At 41.7% G+C, this 18,878-nt stretch overlaps 1 protein-coding gene across 4 annotated transcripts in view; it reads left to right on the forward strand.

The window, feature by feature from the left end:
* banp (BTG3 associated nuclear protein) overlaps positions 1-18,878 on the forward strand; it is a 280,409-nt gene that overhangs the window by 166,937 nt on the left and 94,594 nt on the right. For all 4 annotated transcript variants that reach the window (XR_013576944.1, XM_078544429.1, XM_078544430.1 and 1 more), the window contains one exon: positions 12,916-12,960. Coding sequence is in view for 3 of the 4 variants with exons in the window: in XM_078544429.1 (XP_078400555.1) it covers positions 12,916-12,960 (45 nt within the window). In the remaining variant the exon portion in view is untranslated. The remainder of the gene's footprint in view (positions 1-12,915; positions 12,961-18,878) is intronic.

Raw genomic sequence — 18,878 nt, forward strand, 5'->3', positions numbered from 1 at the left:
TTAATGATGTATTTGTATCACTGTATCGACTGCTGGGGACAGTGAGGAGCTGTTGCTCTTCCCCAGTAGAGGCAGAAACCTATTGCTGCCACAAAGAAGGCCTGGCTGGAGGTGTTCCAGCCAGTCAGTGCAGGAGTATTGCATGTCCTGGATTTAATGCAGCAAGCACTTTAATGACCTAACCAGGCCTGGAAAGGCAAGTATAGCTGCACATTCACCCCCTCACTACTTTGTCAAGCCTACATCGCTCCTCACATCCACCTGCCTTGCAAGTACACAGACCCTACTCTTTTTTTGTGGACTTCCTCACATCTCCATCTATCCATCAACAATTCCACTCACCATCATCCTTATAGTAAAATTTTTTGCCTCTCAATAAATGCACCCTCATCAAATGCACTATATCTATTATGAACATATGCCATTTCAGTCACTCAGAGATCTGTTCTTTTTTTCCCTGTTCTCAGGATGGCAGGCTGTTACTAGTGGAGCACCACAAGGATCTATGTTACGTTCACAGCTGTTCACCATCTGTATGAATGATTTGGATGTGGGAACCAATTGTAATATTTCCAAATTTGCTGATGACACCAAACTGGGTGGGAATGTAAGCTGTGAGAAGGATGCATGGAGGCTTCAAGAGAACTCGATCAGGCTAAGTGAATGGGCTAGAACATGGCAGATAGAATATAATATGAATGAGTGTCAAGTTATTCACTTTGGTAGAAAAAACAGAAAGGCACAATATTTCTTAAATGGTGAGAGGCTGGGAAGTACGGATGTCCAAAGGGACCTGGGTGTCCTTGTTCATGAGTCACTAAAAATTAGCATGCAGGTGCAGCAAGCAATTAGGAAGGCAAGTGGTATGTTGGCCTTTATTGCAAGGGGATTTGAGTACAGAAGTAAAGATGTCTTGCTGCAGTTGTATAGAGCTTTGATGAGACCTCACTGCAGTATTGTGTACCATTTTGGTCCCCATAACTAAGGAGGAGGGATATACTTGCCACAGAGGGAGTGCAGTGGAGGTTCACCAGATTGATCGCTGAGATGTCAGGATTGTTTTACGAGGAGAGATTGAGGAGACTGGGTCTGTATTCTCTAGAGTTTTGGTGAATGAGGGGTGACCTCATTGAAACTTAAAAAATTCTTATAAAGCGTGACAGGGTAGATTTGGATAAGATGTTTCCCCTGGCTGGTGAGTCTAAAACCAGGGAGATGTAATCTGAGGATAAGGGGTAGACCATTTAAGACTAAGATGAGGAGGAATTTCTTCACTCAGAGGGTGGTGAATCTTTGGAATTCTTTATCCCAGAGGTCTGTGGAAGTTCAATTATTGAGACTGTTCAAGACAGCCCCTGATGGGGCACTGTAACAGAAATAAAACTTTCAAAGGAAACTTAATCAAATCAAAATGGTGTACCCGGGGCTGACGATGTACTCCAGCTCTTTTTATTCTCTTTTGAATAAAACAAGTGGTCATAAATCACACAAATGAAAGGGTGGGAGGCAGTGCTTGACAGCCCCTGGCTGGGTACTGCAACAAACAAATCAAAAGTTCTAAAGGAAACTTAACAAACCGAATTAAAATTGTGTTATTGGGGCTGACAATGCACTCCAGCCCTGCAGTCTTTCTTTATATTTGCTCTGGGTACTTAGTCAACCAATGCCCTTCACCTGTGTATCCTTAACCTTGATAATACAATTAATATACCATTAAGCGATTCTCCTCTTTTTTTAAAAAAAAGCAAAACTTCACAACATACAAATAGTATTACAAAATTGAAGAAAAGAATAAGTTTGAAAAGGTTTTCCATATTTTGTATATTACATCATAATACAAGACATCCCTCCCAATAGTCTTTTTGTGCAAGCATTTCTTTTTGTAAAACAATCCACAATTGGTGACTTGTGTTGATCCATTTGATCTTGGATATTTCTTTTCTGCCAGTCATCTTTTTTATACTAACCAGATCAATACTTAACCTATTTTCAGTCATGTTCTTTGTTGAGTGTATATTACCCCACAGAGAACAGTTATCCACATAACATTCAATGGGCAAACTATTCTCAGAATGCCCCTTGTGTAGGATTTCCCTTATAATGTTTGATAAATAGAACCCCATATCTATTGCTTCTACGAAAGCCAGTGTTTCTGTAGCTAAGGTACTCTTAACCACTCTTCTTGTTTCCTTAGCTTTCCCAGCTAAGGGACAACATTTTTCATTTTCACCCACTGAGAGTATTATAAACTATGCTGTACTTGAATACCCATCCAAAAGATTGGCATGGGAAGCATTGATGAAAAGGATTAATTTGATGTCCTTCAGGTCATCCAAGTTTGGAAACTGGAGTATCCATTTCTCTGTATTTAATTTTGAAAATGTTTATTTGCCCTTAAAACATCCTCAATTGTAGTGTGTTTCATCGTAGTACTTAGTTCCAATATATCAAAACTGTCATCAGGTCTTGTCTGATTACATAGCCAATTTAATTGGCTATCAAACTTCTTAACTACTCTGTTTCTCCTTTAGATGTAAGATCATCTTTCACTGACAACTTAGCAAGATTTATTGGATACTTGTAACATTTTCTAGATATGATTGTTGATTGAACATTTCTCCTGACCTATTATTCTTAATGTCTCAGCCTATATATTTAAGGTCCCTGAAGCATGACTTCCAACCTTAAATTCCCCATTAACCTTATTTATGACAAATTCACAGAACCTCCCCATAGAATATCAATATTCATCATAAAGATGCCTTAGAGTTTCTCTTTGTGATACCAGTAGAACATTGCGGGATCTGCTTTCAGTTGAGTACAGCCTACTTTCAGCAAGACAGACCTAACCAAAAAATAGCATTCCCTGAATGCATCATTCAATCCATAGACACATATGTTTAATTTCCACAGCTTCCGTTCTTCATTGTTTTTCCCTTTAGACATTTCAAAAACACTTGTGTGCTCTTCAGCTGCTTCATCAATGACCTTCCTTCCATCATAAGGTGAGAAGTGGGGATGTTTGCTGATGATTGCACAACATCACCTTTCGTGACTCCTCAGATACCGAAGCAATCCATGTCCAAATGCACCAAGACCGGGGCAATGTCTAGGCTTGGGCTGACAAGTGGCAAGTAACATTTGCGCCACAGAAGAGAGAATCTGACCATCGCCCCATGATATTCAATGGCATTAACATCACTGAATCCCCCACTATCAACATCCTGGGGGTTACCATTGACCAGAAACTGAACTGGACTAGCCATATAAATACTGTGGCTACAAGTGCAGGTCAGAAGCTAGGAATCCTGCGGCGAGTAACTCACCCCCTGACTTACCAAAGCCTGTCCAGCATTTACAAGGCACAAGTCAGGAGTGTAATGGAATGCTCTCCACTTGCCTGGATGAGTGCAGCTCCCGCAACACTCAAGAAGCTTGACACCATCCAAGACAAAGCAGCCTGCTTGATTGGCACCCCTTCCACAAACATTCACTCCCTCCACCATCGTGCACAGTAGCAGCAGCATGTACCATCTACAAGATCTACAGATTCCTGAGACAGCACCTTCCAAACCCATGACTACTACCATCTTGAAGGACAAGGGCAGCAGACACATAGGAAAACCACCACCTGGAAGTTCCCCTCGAAGCAACTTACCATTTTGACTTGGGAATATATCGCTGTTCCTTCACTGTCGGCTGTGTCAAAATCCTGGAACTCCCTCCTGAACAGCACTGTGGGTGTACCTACACCACATGGACTGCAGCAGTTCAAGAAGGCAGCTCACCACCACCTTCTCAAGGGCAATTAGGAATGGGCAATAAATGCCAGTCTAGCCAGCGATGCCCACATCCCACAAATGAATTAAAAAAACTTCTCTGAACTTTTTCTCCCTGCAAAATGTAGCTTTTATATTGATCAACCTAGATTCCCACGAATATGTGGCCAACAGAGCTGAGAAAATTTTCATGTTTACTTTTCCCGCTGTGGGCGAGTCCACTAACGAGAGCGGGGATATAAACAACATGGACAAAGCAAGAGTTCAGTCGGCAAGTGGCAGCAAAGGGAGAGACCGGGAGTGGCAGGAAAAATGGTAACTGAACAATAGGTTACTTTCAAAGAAGAAATAGTTTGGGCACAGTCAAGGTATATTCCCTCAAAGGCGAAAGGTAGGTCAAACAGATCCAAAGTTCCCTGGATGACAAAAGTAATAGAGATTAAGATGAAGAAAAAGTGTGCTTATGACAGATGTCAGGTAGATAATGCAGAGGAGATAAAAACAGAAAATGCTGGAAAAACTCAGGAGGTTTGACAGCATCTGTGGAGAGAGAAACAGAGTTAACATTTCAAGTCCGTATGACTCTTCAGAGTGTTGGAGAACCTGTTGATTAGAAGGTATTGAGGGGTAGTGAACAAGCAAATAAGAAAAGCAAAGAGGGAGTATGAAAAGAGACTGGTAGTTAACATAAAAGGGAATCCAAAGTCTTCTATAGGAATATAAATAATAAAAGGGTGGTAAATGGAGGAGTAGGACCGATTAGGAACCAAAGAGGATATTTACGCATGGAGGCAGAGGGGAGTAACTGAGGTATTAAATGAATACTTTGCATCTGTCTCTAGCAAGGAAGATGATGTTAACCAGGCCATGGTGAAAGAATAGGTTATTAATACAAGCAAAGGATTTAAAATAGATAACAAGGTATTAGATAGGCTGTCTATACTTAAAAGTTAATAAAGCACCAGGACCAGATGAGATGCATCCAAAAATACTGAGGAAAATAAGAGTGGAGATTGCAGATGCATTTACCATAATTTTCCAGTCTTCCTTAGACTCAGGGGTGGTGCCAGAAGACTGGAGAATTACAACTGTTACACACCAAATCACAGAATTTTAGCAGCACCCCGAAGGAGGCCATTCGGCCCATTGTGTCTGCACCTGCTCTCCAAATGAGTATTATGACCTAGTGCCATTGCCTTGCCATTTCTCCGTACCCCTGCACATTGTTTCTATTCAAATAATCATTTAATGCCCTCTTGAATACCTTGATTGAACCTGCTTCCGCCACACTTCCAGGCAGTGCATTCCAGACCCAAACCTCTCGTTGTGTGAAGAAGTTTTTTCTCACTTTTTCAAAAAGGGTGTAAAGATAATCTCAGCAACTACAGGCCAGTCAGTTTAACTTTAGTGGTGGGGAAACTTCTAGAAACAATAATTCAAGACAAAATTAATAGTCACATGGACAAATGCAAGTTAATTAAGGAAAGCCAGTTTGGATTTGATAAGGGAAAGTTGTGTTTAATCAACTTGCTGGAGTTTTTTGAAGATGTAACAGAGAGGATTCAAGAGGGTAATACTGTTGATGTGGTGTACGTGGACTTCCAGAAGGCATCTGATGCAGTGCCACACAACAGACTTGTGAGTAAAGTTATGGCTCATGGAATAAAAGGGACAGTAGCAACATGCATATGAAGTTGGCTGAGTGACAGGAAACAGAGTAGTTGTTAATGGATATTTTTTGGGCTGGAGGGAAGGTTTGTAATGGAGCTCCCCAGAGATCAGTGTTGGGACCCTTGCTCTTCCTGAAATATATTAATGATCTAGATATTATTTTACAGGACACAATTTCAAAGTTTGATGATATGAAACTTGAAGCATTGAAGAGGATAGCGTAAAGCTTCAAAAGGACATAGACAAGTTGGTGGAAGGGGTGGACAAGTGGCAGATGAATTTCAGTGCAGAGAAATGTGAAGTGATTCATTCTGATAGAAAGAACATGGAGAGACCATATAAAATAAAGGATACAACTCTTAAGGGCGTGTAGGATTAGAGGGACTTCAGTGTATATGTGCATCGGTCATTGAAGGTAGCAGGACAGGTTGCGCGAGCAGTTAATAAAGTATACACTATACAACACTTTATTGACAAGGACACAGAGTACAAGAACAAGGAGGTTATCTTAAACTTATAGAAGACACTAGTTCAGCCTCAGCTGGATGACATGCTTTAGGAAAGATATGAAGTCATTGGAGAGAGTGCAGAAACGATTAACAAGAATGGTTCCAGGGATCAGGAACTTCCGTTATGAAGAAAGATTGGAGAAGCTGGGTCTGTTTATCCAGGAGAAGCGGAGGTAGAGAGGATATTTGATACAGGTATTGAAAATCATGAAAGGCCTGGACAGAGTCAATAGGGAGAAATTTCTTGCATTCGTGAAAGGATCGAGAGCGAGAGGGCACAGATTTAAACTAAAAGTGACATGAAGAATTACTTTTTCACGCAGCAAGTGGTTAAGGACTAGAATGCACTGCCTGTGAGTGTGGTGGAGGCAGGTTCATTCGAGGCATTCAAAAGGGAATTAGGCTGTTATCTGAAAAGGAAGAATGTGCAGAGTTACAGGGAGAAGGCGGGGAAAGGCACTAGACAAATTGCTCATTTGGAGAGCCAGTGCAAACGTGATGGGCTGAATGGCCTCCTTATGTGCTGTAACAATTCTGTGATTGTGTCAGTTTGGATAGAAAATTGGTTTAAGGCCAGAAAACAGTGACTCATGCTAAATGGTTGTTTTTCAGACTGGAGAATGGTAGACAGTGGTGTTCCCCAATGGTTAGTACTAGGGCTACCACTTTTTTTGATATCTATAAATGACTTAAATATTTGAATGCAGAGTAAAATTTCAAAACTTGCCAATGATACCAAACTTGGAGTCCTGGCAAGCAGTGAGTATTATCACAGTTGACTGAAGCGGGTCATAAATAAGCAAGCAGATTGGGCAGACAAGTGGCAGGTGGAATTTAATACAGGTAAGTGTAGATGATGCATTTTGGCAGAGGGGATAGTGAGAGGAAATAGAGTTAATGACACAGTTCTAAAGCGTGTGCAGGGACAGGGGGACTTGGGGCTTCATGCACATAGCTCTTTGAAGGTGGCAGGACATATTTAGAGAGTAGTTAGCAAAGCATATGAGTTCTTGGACTTCATAAATAGAGAGGTGTTGAGTACAAAAGCAGGTAAGTTATGCAGAACCTTTATGAAGCCATGGTTCGGACACAGCTAGAGTATTGCACCCAGTTCTGGTCACCACACTTGCTAAAGGATGTGAAGATCCTTGAAAGGGTGCAGAGAAAATTTACCAGATTGGTTCCAGGGATGAGCGATTTTAACGACAAGGTTAAGTTAGAGAAGCTGATGGAGCAAAGAAGGTTGGCGGGAGGTTTGATAGAGGTGCACAAGATTATGACAGATTTAGATAAGACAGACAAAGAAAACCTGCTCCCGTCAGCTGATGTTTCACGGGGACACGGATTTAAAGTTTTTGGAAGAGATACAGCGGAAATGTGAGGAAGAACTTTTTTGCACCTAGTGGTAATGTCCTGGAACATGCTGCCCACAAAGGTGGTTGAAGTGGAGACAATTGATGATTTCAAAAAGAAATTGGATAGACACTTAAGGGAAGCTTGCTGGGCTACAGGGATAGAGTGGGGGAATGGGACTGACTGGATTGCTCGACAGAGAGTAGGTGTGGGCCCAATGGCCTCCTTCAGTGCCTATCTGACTCTATGGGCGGAATCGTTCCAGATTTGCACTAAGTGTGGCAGCAGGCAGGAAAAACGACACTTGACCCGCCGGCCACAATGGTTTTCACACCGTATCGTCCCAAATCCACCACATTAATTATGCATTCCCAGGATGCATAACGTTTTCATGGTGGACGGGCTCCGATTCGCCTGCCATGCGATTACCTCGCTGCTTCATCACGCTAGGCACCACATTTAAAGTACAGCCATGCTCAATGGTTCCAGCCCTGGCCTGCAGCAAAGAAGACATGGCCCCGAAAGGCAAGAACACTGAAGTGCCTTTTGGACGCTGTGGAGGCCCGCTGTGATGCCCTCTACCACAGCTCTGGCCGCAGTAAGGGCAGCAACATTGCCACTCTGGCTTGGTAGACAGTGGCAGTGGGGATCAGTGCCAATGCTGCACATATAGGGAGGCGATGGCATAGTGGTACTGTAGCTAGACTAGTAATCCAGAGACCCAGGGTAATGCTCTGGGGACCCAGGTTCAAATCCCGCCACGGCAGATGGTGGAATATAAATTCAATAAAAATCTGGAATTAAAAGTCTAATGATGACCATGAAACCATTGTCGATTTTTGTAAAAACCCATCTGGTTCACTAATGTCCTTTAGGGAAGGAAATCTGTCATCCTTGACCCCATCCTCACCAACCTGCCTGCCGCACATGCATCTGTACGTGACAGTATCGGTAGGAGTGACCACCGCACAGTCCTTGTGGAGACGGAGTCCCGGCTTCACGTTGAGGATACCCTCCATCTGTTGTGTGGCACTACCACCGTGCCAAATGGGATAGATTTCAAACAGATGTAGCAACTCAAGACTGGCCGTGGGCCATCAGCAGCAGCAGAATTGTACTCAAACACAATCTGTAACCTCATGGCCTGGCAATCCCCCACTCTACCATTACAATCAAGCCAGGGGATCAACCCTGGTTCAAAGAAGAGTGCAGGAGAGCATGCCAGGAGCAGCACCAGACATTCCTAAAAATGAGGTGTCAACCTGGTGAAGCTTTGACAGAGGACGACTTGTGTGCCAAACAGCATAAGCAGCAAGTGATTGATAGAGCTAAGCGACCCCACAACCAACGAATCAGATCTAAGCTCTGCAGTCTTGCCACAGCCAGTCGTGAATGGCGGTGGACAATTTAAACAACTCACTGGAGGAGAAAGCTGCACAAATATCCCCATCCCCAACGATGGAAGAGCCCAGCACAGCAGTGCAAAAGATAAGGCTGAAGCATTCGCAACAATGTTCAGCCAGAAGTGCCAAGTGAATGATCCATCTCGGCCTCCTCTGTAGGTCCCCAGCATCACAGGCTTCAGCCAATTCGATTCACTCCATGTGATATCAAGAAATGGCTGAAGGCACTGGATACTGCAAAGGCTATGGGCCCAAACAATATTCTGGCAATAGTACTGAAAACTTGTGCTTCAGAACTTACTGCACCTCTAGCCAAACTGTTCCAGTACAGCTACAACACTGGCATCTACCTGGCTATGTGGAAAATTGCCCAGGTATGTCCTGTACACAAGAAGCAGGACAAATCCAACCCAGCCAATTACCGCCCCATCAGTGTACTCTCGATCATCAGTAAAGTAAAGGAAGGGGTCATCAGCAGTGCTATCAAGCGGCACTTGCTTAGCAATAACCTTCTCACTGACACCCAGTTTGGGTTGCACCAGGGCCACTCAGCTCCTGACCTCATTACAGCCTTGGTTCAAACATGGACAAAAGAGCTGAACTCTAGAGGTGAGGTGAAAGTGACTGCTCTTGACACCATTTGACCAGTGTGGCCTCAAGGAGCCCTAGCAAAACTGGAGTCAATGGGAATCAGGGGGAAAACTCTCCTTTGGTTGGAGTCATACCGAGCACAAAAGATGATGGTTGTGGTTGTTGGAGATCAATCATCTCAGCTTCAGGACATCACTGCAGGAGTTCCTCAGGGTAGTGTCCTAGGTCCAACCATCTTCAGCTGCTTCATCGATGATCTTCCATCATAAGGTCAGAAGTGGGGATGTTCACTGATGATTGCACAATGTTCAGCAGTATTCGCGACTCCTCAGGTACTGAAGCAGTCCATGTCCGAATGCAGCAAGACCTGGACAATATCCAGGCTTGGGCTGACAAGTGGCAAGTAACATTCACGCCACACAAGCGCCAGGCAATGACCATCTCCAAGAAGAGAGAATCGAACCATTTGTGGGGGGTGGGGGTGGGGGTAGATGATTCCAGCGGGCTGGCCTTATAATTATACTCTGATGTATTACAATGAGGTTCCCGACATCCGATGGTGGGGAACACGGCCCGCCATCGACAGGCTGAGTGGACGATCACAAACTGTTTTCACTATGTCACAAAACCGATTTTTGGAATTCTCGCCATGTTGTCTGCTCACGTCACCAAACACGCCCGACACCAGCGAAAACAGAAAACCCCAGCCTATGTCTATGTATACCTGTATCTCATTATTGGTAACAAATCTGATACAAGGTTGCAAATTATGTGCACACAATCTTCCACACCCCATGCCCACAATTACAGGGTAATTTAACCTCCACGCTTCAACATTGCATGAGTGAGATCATTCCATGCAGGATGTTAAATTAGCATCATTTTGATAGGTATTATCACACACTTATCAGTCATCAGTGTTGCAACAAAATTTCAGATCACTATCCATTGACTTCATTAGCCCCATGCTGACTCCGATGATTCCAAGAAACTGCAGTATCAATCAATCCCTTAAACTTCAGGCAAGTTTTCAATGCAGAAGTTGTTACTTGGTGATTTAGAAAGAGTTAATCTAATATCCGTAAGTACAAAAATTGCAAAGCTGTTTGGGGAGTTAACTTATTTGCATTTTAAGACAAATCCAGACATCATTAATGAATGTCAGCTTGTGCCAGTTTCTCCAAACTTACAAGTAAACTTTAAAAAACTTTAAACACTCTGTGGAGCAATTCAACTAACTATAAGATTTCCTCAAATCATTATCATACAGCAATAGTCCCCTTTTTGCTCTTGTTTTCTGCTCGCACATTCCAGAACTTTGAAGATAACCAAAAAAAAGTTGAGTTATTTCAAATCACTGACTCCTGAGCATGAGTTAGAAATTCCAAAAATGCCAGTTAATAATATGCCCAGGAATAGAGATTTTCACACAATTTACAACAACCAGAATTTTAATGTTTTTGCATTGAGTTTAGTTTTGACAGATTAATGGGAAATTTTTGTGCTGTGACTCCACATTATCCTGCATAATTTATTTTCTTTGCCCCATGTTCTGCAACCTTTCGGTCCTGACTCTTGCCAGAAATCCCCAAAACCACTGAAGGTGACATTAGCTTCAGTGAACTGCAAAGAGAATGAAAGATTCAGGTCAGGCACTTGCTTTGTTTGCCTGTACCTGCTTCTCCCACTCTCTGCATGACCAGAAGATCCGGTGAATTATTGTGGGGTGTTAAGTGTCTGGAGGAATCAAAGAGACTTTGAACTGTTTCTCCTCCACACTTAACGTCATCATTCAACCCACACAGGTTCAGGACTCTGATGTTGGAGAAGATAAAAGGACTGTGAAAGGGAGCAGTGCCAAACTCCCTCTCCCAAAATCTCCTTATCAACATTTGGACCTCGGAAGTCCTCCAAAGGCCACCAGGCTTTCATTAATTTCTGTCTCTGCCTGGCAAGTTCATACTACCACCTGCTGCCCGCCCATCCCCTTCACACGACTGATATCATCACCCCTTACTTCAAAAATCCCACCTTAAGTTCCTCTTTATTTACAAACCATCACACCACCTCCAGCATTTTCCTCTTCAGAATCTTAGAAGGTGTTGTTATTTGGCAAACCTATGTCCATCTCTCCTGCTATTCCCAGTTTGAAACCCTCCAATTATATTCCACCTCTGACAGACACCTGAAATATATAGACCAAAGGATTGACAACAAAGACCAGAGGCAGATTAGCCCACTTGATAGAAATTAGTGCTTTTACACCCACTTCACATGTCCTCGGCATATTAGAGGATAGCGTTCAGCTGCCTCATCATGACATTCAAAATGCTTCATGATGCATCGAGTAGCATCAAGGCACATTTGGTTGGCACAGCACTGAAGAGGGTTGATTGTTTAGCTAATCTGTTTATCATTGTGATAGGCAGATTACGTCCCTCACTGAAAATGTAACACAGATCCAGAATGTAGTAATGGTCAAATCCTGTTGATGCAAATATGCCAAGACTGCCTTATTTTGCTTTGGGGTTACAAATCACCATCAGTGTTGGGACACTGGTCCATAAACTTGTTCAAGAAACACTACCAGTCAAACCGCTTTGTGCTTCTCTGCTAATGAGTACAAGAGAGAGTAGAATTTTTTTAACTTTGAAGTTTCAGTGAGCAAATGGGGTTTGTTAGCAAGATATGGAAGCTCTCATTTTAATGTAGCAGTGAGGTTATCCAACATAGAAATTGAATTACAGTATTTTTTATTTACCTGTGGAATTTTATACAACCATTTGTCTAACTCAATGATCATTTAGATGTCCTTTGTCATCTTTTCATCTTCAGTCAATTCTCCACTCCAATTTCATCCACTATTTCACCTTTTTTGATGAAACTTTTACAGTTTCTGGAATGTTCAGTCACATAATGTACTATTTTATTCTTGGATCTTGCCTTATTAATGTGTTCACTCAGAAGACAATGTGGTTTGTACTGGTTATGCAATATAATTTCAATTTTCCTTACCAACTTTTTCTTCAGCATGTAGACTCTTTGCTGGGCAACAGCTCTATGACTGATTCTTCAGTACCTTACATAAGTAACATCATAAACTGTTGTTGGCTTGCTTGGGACAGGCTCGTTGCTGATGAAGGATACACACCCAAAGCATAATAACTAATCTTTTCCCTTTGCAGATGCTGATTGACCTGCTGTGCATTTCCAGCATTTTCTATTTTTATTTCATTGAAGAAGTTGCTGGTGAGCAGCTTGCTTGTCTACACTTGATTGCAGTTAACTCACCACTACAGAGAGTTGTTCTAACTGACCATAGAGTGCTTTAAAACCTGGGAAATTTGAATCCACTGAGCTAATTTCAATCCAAATGCAGCCAAAGGTTCATAATTAATCCAGCAATGTGCACAAGGGATGCGTTGTCACTCATTTTGAAAGATTAGGTTGCTGCCTCGATACCAAATACATTTATCCAGTGAACTAAGGGCCTTCAAATGAATATCTGAAGGAGAAAGCAAACACCAAGTTGATGAATGGAGTAAACTGCAAGATGAAAAGACTATTAAACTAAGTAATGTATTTTTTTATTCATTTCTTTACATATAGGGCAATCTTCAAATACACCAGGTACATGTTAGCCAAGATGGCCAGGTAAGTGCCTTTGTAAGATGATTTTGATTTACTTATTTGACAAATATCCCCACATATATATTTGCTATTTTAGAGCACTCTGGCAAGTTAGATGGTCCAATATTACTGCAGTGAATTTGGTGTATTGCAACTATTTTTGAAAAGTGGTAATTAAACAAAGGCAGTTTTTAGTAAGGAAGTCAGATTATCATGATGGTTAACGCCATGTCAATAAATGTTTGTTAACCTCATTGTAAGCTTCATAAATATTTCAATGAAATGATTCCAAGCATATTTCTTGTGGCATTGCATCCTCTTAATGTAATATCTCAATTACTAAACAAAATAGAACATAAGCATAATATGAAGTGATGATGCAGTCATTTTATTATCCTATATTAAATTTAATTTTCAAGAAGAATGTAGGAATTTTAAAAGTGATTTTAATGTGTGAATGATAATCCACTTGATAACACTACATCTTTCCACAGAAAGCTGCCAGTGCTTGTAATTTACTTTGTGCATTCTGCTTAATTGTCTGCAATGATGTTTTAGCTGCATTTTTTTTGTTTAGCTCAATAATTTTCTATGAAAGTTTATTTCTTAACAGAAACATTTCATCTAAGGAAACTAATGTATTTGCAGTTTTACAATTTTTATGAGTGATATTACCATATATACTCAGGTAAAAGTCGGCCTCCTGCATTTTGGCAAAAATTTAGTCTTAGAAACCCGACTTCTACACTAGGGGTTGAAATCCACCCTCTCCCATCATCTCACTATCGCAGCGTTGCCAGGTTGGAGATTGTTTCCGCTAACTGCACCCCCAAATGAAGCGCAAAAGGAGATTAAAATCTACTTTTATTATTTAATTTTTATTTACAAGTAATAATCTCCATGGAGACAGACATTAATTTGTGTACACTAAATTCATCAAAAACAAATGCCATATATGCAAATTTGTGCAATTTCATTCATTTTTTTCAAAGCACAGAAAAGAATATTACTTAGCAGCCGAAGCATGCACTGAACATGTGTTAAATCCATAAAAATCACCCTCCTCCTCATCTTCAGAACCAAGTAACCTGTCCCATATACTCCTTGAATGGCATCATCATATGGGTCATCAACACCATCCACAAATAATCATCTTCTGTGCCCAAGTGCATTGGATATACCACATTTCTTGAATAACTTGATGATAATCTCCATTTTGATTTCATCCCAGCATCCGCAACCCATTCACACAGGGTTGCTAATGTCGGAGCCCAAATGCTGCCTCCCTTGGTGAATATCTTCTCTCCTCTGATCATAAAGTAATTCCACTTTTTCTCATGCTATCCTTGAAGGGCTTGAGGCTGGTTCGATCACTGGGAATCACTGTTATGTGATCTAATTTCAGCAACAACAACATCGACAAAGTGTGATCTGAACATGTCCCAGATGAGAAGACGTTTTTCTTTCCGTAATCCTCCTGGTCAGAAACTCCAAACTTTCTTCAGCCATATTTTCAAGCCACCTTATCCAGCCATCCTTTATCATGAATGTGGATGACTACTTCTTTAGGGAATTGCTGTTTTGGGAGGGTTTTTCTCTTGAATATCACCATTGGCTTAAGCTTTGTCCCGTCAGACAAATACGACAGCAGAATGTTGAATCTACTCTTTACATGGCCAGTTACCTTCGCTAACACTCTTTTTCTCTCCAACTTTGCTCACCGTTTGACTGGCTGGCATGTCAAAATTCATTGGAGTCTCACCCATGTTCCCAATATAGGGCAATCTGTATCCATTCTTTTGTTGATGTTTGATTATAAACCCACTGAAGTACATTAAGCCTATCATCAAGTTCTGTTGGGATACGCTGAGAAATCTTGGCCTTCTGTTGCTGTACAAATTTGTTTTTTTTTGTAAAACTGGTATACCATCGATGGTGGCTTTGAACTCTGCAATGCCTAATTTTCTTGCTTGTTTCAGGGCGAAGCTTTGGATTGATCCTTGAGAAACTGAGAGTCCATTCTGGTGATTTTCATTGTATTTTGCAGCTTCGTTTTCCAACAGAGGCCACATGCTAAGCTTTCCTCTGTTAGCACACTTATTCTTAGGCAACTGGCTAAGTTGCGTAGAGACCTTCCTCCAATTTCTAACGTTCTTCTCTGATATCTTGAATTCTCGAGCCGCTGCACAATTATTTGTCTGCTGTGCAATTTCAGCGACTTCAAGTTTAAACTGGGCTGTGTATATGCTGTTCCTTCTTGATACCATGTTGCCATATTAGAGAGCAGGATGCGCGGGAACTCAGTGCGCACCAGTGAAGTGGTAGCCTTGAATCACTTGTTGATGTGTGCAGACATGAGGAGCTGAACAGCTGCCTTCAATGCTGTGCTATTTTATGATTCTATCAATGAATGGGTTTCCACCAGGTCAAGTTTGACTCCAGCAGCGAGTGGGTGATAAGTACAAAAAGTTTGGATTTTTTGGCTACAAGTCAGGGTCAACTTACACATGAGATATATGAAAAATGAATTTTTTTTTGACAAAAATCCAGGGGTTGACTTTTACGTGGGATGGGTCATTACTATGTATGGTCCTTCATGCTTGACAACTATCAGCATTACAAATTGCTGTCAACATTCATAGGGCTCAGTTAGCGCTGCCTCAACCCATTCCCTTGTTCTGCTTGTTTTTCCCACCTCCCATCCTGCTCCTCCCAAGGCCTATGTTTAATGTGCCAGACAAGGTCCACACAATACCCCACTGTTAATGGTGCAGAATGCTGTTGCTCTATATTGGAGGTGGGAACCCTCAGTACAATTTCCACTTTCAGTATATGCATCTGGCATTGAAAGCCATCAACACTGAGAAAACTGCAAAGAAAAAGAGTAGCACCTTTAATTTTAAAAGCAGAAATGAATATTTTGATTTTTAATGTATCAATTAAACCACGATTTACACAATACTTAACTGAACAGCCACTTTCCTTCATCCATATCCCTCATTCCCCAACTGACAAAAGATATGTTTAGAATGAATTGCTGTTTTTAATTATTAGCTAATTATACAATTGTACCATTATACAATTAATTTCACAGTGATCATCTACCAATCTATCATTTTCATTTGCATTTTATGACTAATGCAGATGGACTGATAAATTTGTAACAAAGGAGAATTATCCTGAGCATAATGATGTTAACAATATATAGTGTATAGGAAGGAAGAGTCAGGCTGCAGCTCTGTTGTGGTAATTTTCCGATGGTATCACAGTTAAAGAAAACACATCGAAGGTGCAGGATCGATGAATGTACCCCAATGCATTAAGAATTATTTTTGTTTAAGTAGTAGCGAAGTAAAATTGGATATCGATTGTGAAAACATGCAAAAGTATCTTAGATTTTATATTGTACATTTTCATGCATACACATATCAGGATTTATTTTTATTCTGTAGTTCATTAGAGGGCAGCATTGCAACAATGGTAATTGTATATAGAGTAGGGATGATTCATCTTTTGGCAAAGTGGACTATTCTCTTCCATGATAATTAACAACACAAGGATCCATTGGCTGTGGCTGTCCTACCACACAAAGAGTTTGAGACAGAATATGATTATTTCATCTATCAAGTCTTAATCTTATTTAGCCCTTAACTATCTGCTCTACCAGCAGATATTCTCCAAAGTAAAATGCATTTTGAACTGAATACATCTGAACTAAAGGAGACTACTTTGACCATGCCCCATTTTTACCACAGCTTTTTTATTCTTTCATGGGATGTGGAGGCCGTTGGTTTGGCCAACATTTAATGCCCTTGAGAAGGTGGTGGTGAGCTGTCTTCTTGAAATGCTGCAGCTCATGTGGTGTAAGTAAACCCATAGTGCTGTTAGGAAGGGAATTCCAGGATTTTGATTCAGCGGCAGTGAAGCAACAGCAATATAGTTCCAAGTCAAGATGATGTGTGACTTGGAGGGGAACTTGCCGGTGGTGGTGTTCCCATGGATCTGCTGCCCTTGTCCTTCTAGCTGGTAGAGGTTGTGGGTTTGGAAGGTGTTGTCGAAGACGTCTTGGTGAGTTGCTGCAGTGCATCTTGTAGATGGTACAAACTGCTGCCACTCTGTGTCAGTGGTGGAGGGAGTGAATGTTTAAAGTGGTAGATGGGGTGCCAATTAAGCGGGCTGCTTTGTCTTGAATGGTGTTTAGCTTCTTGAGTATTTTTGGAGCTGCATTCATCCAGTCAAATTGAGAGTATTCCACTCCTGACTTGTGCCTTGGACAGGGTTTGGGGAGTCAAGACATCAGTTATTCACTGCAGAATTCTTAGTCTGTGATCTGCTCTTATAGCCACAGTATTTATATGGCTAGTCCAGTTCAGTTTCTGATCAATGGTGACCTCCAGGATGTTGATAATGGGGGATTCAGGGATGGTAATGCCGTTGAATGTCAAGGGGAGATAGTTGGATTCTCTCCAATATATAGCTGCACACCGTTTTTATATGGGCACATCAGATGCTTGGAGGCCTAGCACACTCAAGCAGTCCTCTTAAAAGTATGTACGTTGTTCATCAAAAAAAGTTTTTTGTTTGTGTTTTCTGGTTAATATTCTTAATTTTGTTCTATGCATTATTGGTTTTGTTGGAAATGCAAATGCTCCCTATCTTCCATCTCCATAAATTTGAACCCATCCACAATTCTGCTGCCTGTACCCTAACTTGCATTAAATCCTATTCACCCATCACAATATGCTTGCTGATCTAAATTGGCTCTTCGTCAAGCAAGGCCATGATTTTAAAATCCCTATCCTTGTTTTAAAACTCCTCCCTATCTTTTTACCCTCCTGCATCAAGCCTCCTACAAGCCTTCAAGATCCCTGCACTTTTTCAATTTTGGCCTTTTCTGCACCCCTTGATTTAAATTACACCCACAATCACAGGGCACTTTCAACTGCCTCGGTCCAAACTTCTGGGATTCCCTTCCTAAACCTTCCTGTGTGGGCTGTGGTAGTGTGTGTTAGTTTCACCTCTGACTTCTAAGCGGTTCAAATCGATCCCACTCCCTGGGTTCTAGACCTTGGACTTATTTGGGGGTTGTGACAAAGTGCAGCAGACAACTGGTTTTGGTGCAAGAAAAAGACTGTGTTTATTGAAGTCACAAATGAACTTATAACATTAGGATTATACTGAGATTATACAGATTTACAAAGTACACTTAGTTAAGAATGGGGAACACACGGCATAGTGAGGGAAAATCACACTACCAATCTCCTTACCCTTGTCCCACCCCCAAAACCTAACTAAATTGAACTAGGAGAGGTCAGGGATCATGCTCACCAACCCAGGGTTCCTTGACAGTTTGAAATCCAGCCAGGTAAGCCGGTTGTAGTTTTGGGGTACGCTCTTTGTGTCCTCTGGGGCCTGCCGTCCCCACGTGGTCCTGGTCTGTGGAATCTGCAAAGGTTCTTCAGTTGAGTGGAGGACGCAGTTGTGGGTGGTCGATCTTCGTGGAGGGCTGCCGTTGCGGCCTTGTTGTCTTCGGTTGAGCCTGCCACCCCATGCCACTCGCCGTGGTGTTGCCTGCGGGCCTGCAAACCTCCAGGTCTCCTTGCTTAAACTCCGTTTCAACCGTCTCAAAAACTCCCCACCCTCCTGCTAGCTGGTTTCTCTCTCTTTCCCCTTCGTAACTGACTGGGCCAGTTATACTGTCTTTCGAATTTCTTATCGGAATCCAAATCAAGGTTAGTTCTTTGTTTGATTTTGGAGGGCTTCCCCCAGTGATTGTTGTCTCGTTGTTTTTAATGGGCTCGCATGATGTTTATCATTGTCTTCCTGCCCCCGTAACTAGTTTTGAACTGAAAGCCATTGTATGTGTGGAGTATTGATGGGTTCACATAATTGCATTGATTGTGCCTTCCTGCCTTAGTAGTTAGTAGTGATTATTTATGCAA

The sequence above is a fragment of the Cetorhinus maximus genome, chromosome 6 (assembly GCF_964194155.1).
Source record: "Cetorhinus maximus chromosome 6, sCetMax3.hap1.1, whole genome shotgun sequence".
Taxonomy (NCBI): domain Eukaryota; kingdom Metazoa; phylum Chordata; class Chondrichthyes; order Lamniformes; family Cetorhinidae; genus Cetorhinus; species Cetorhinus maximus.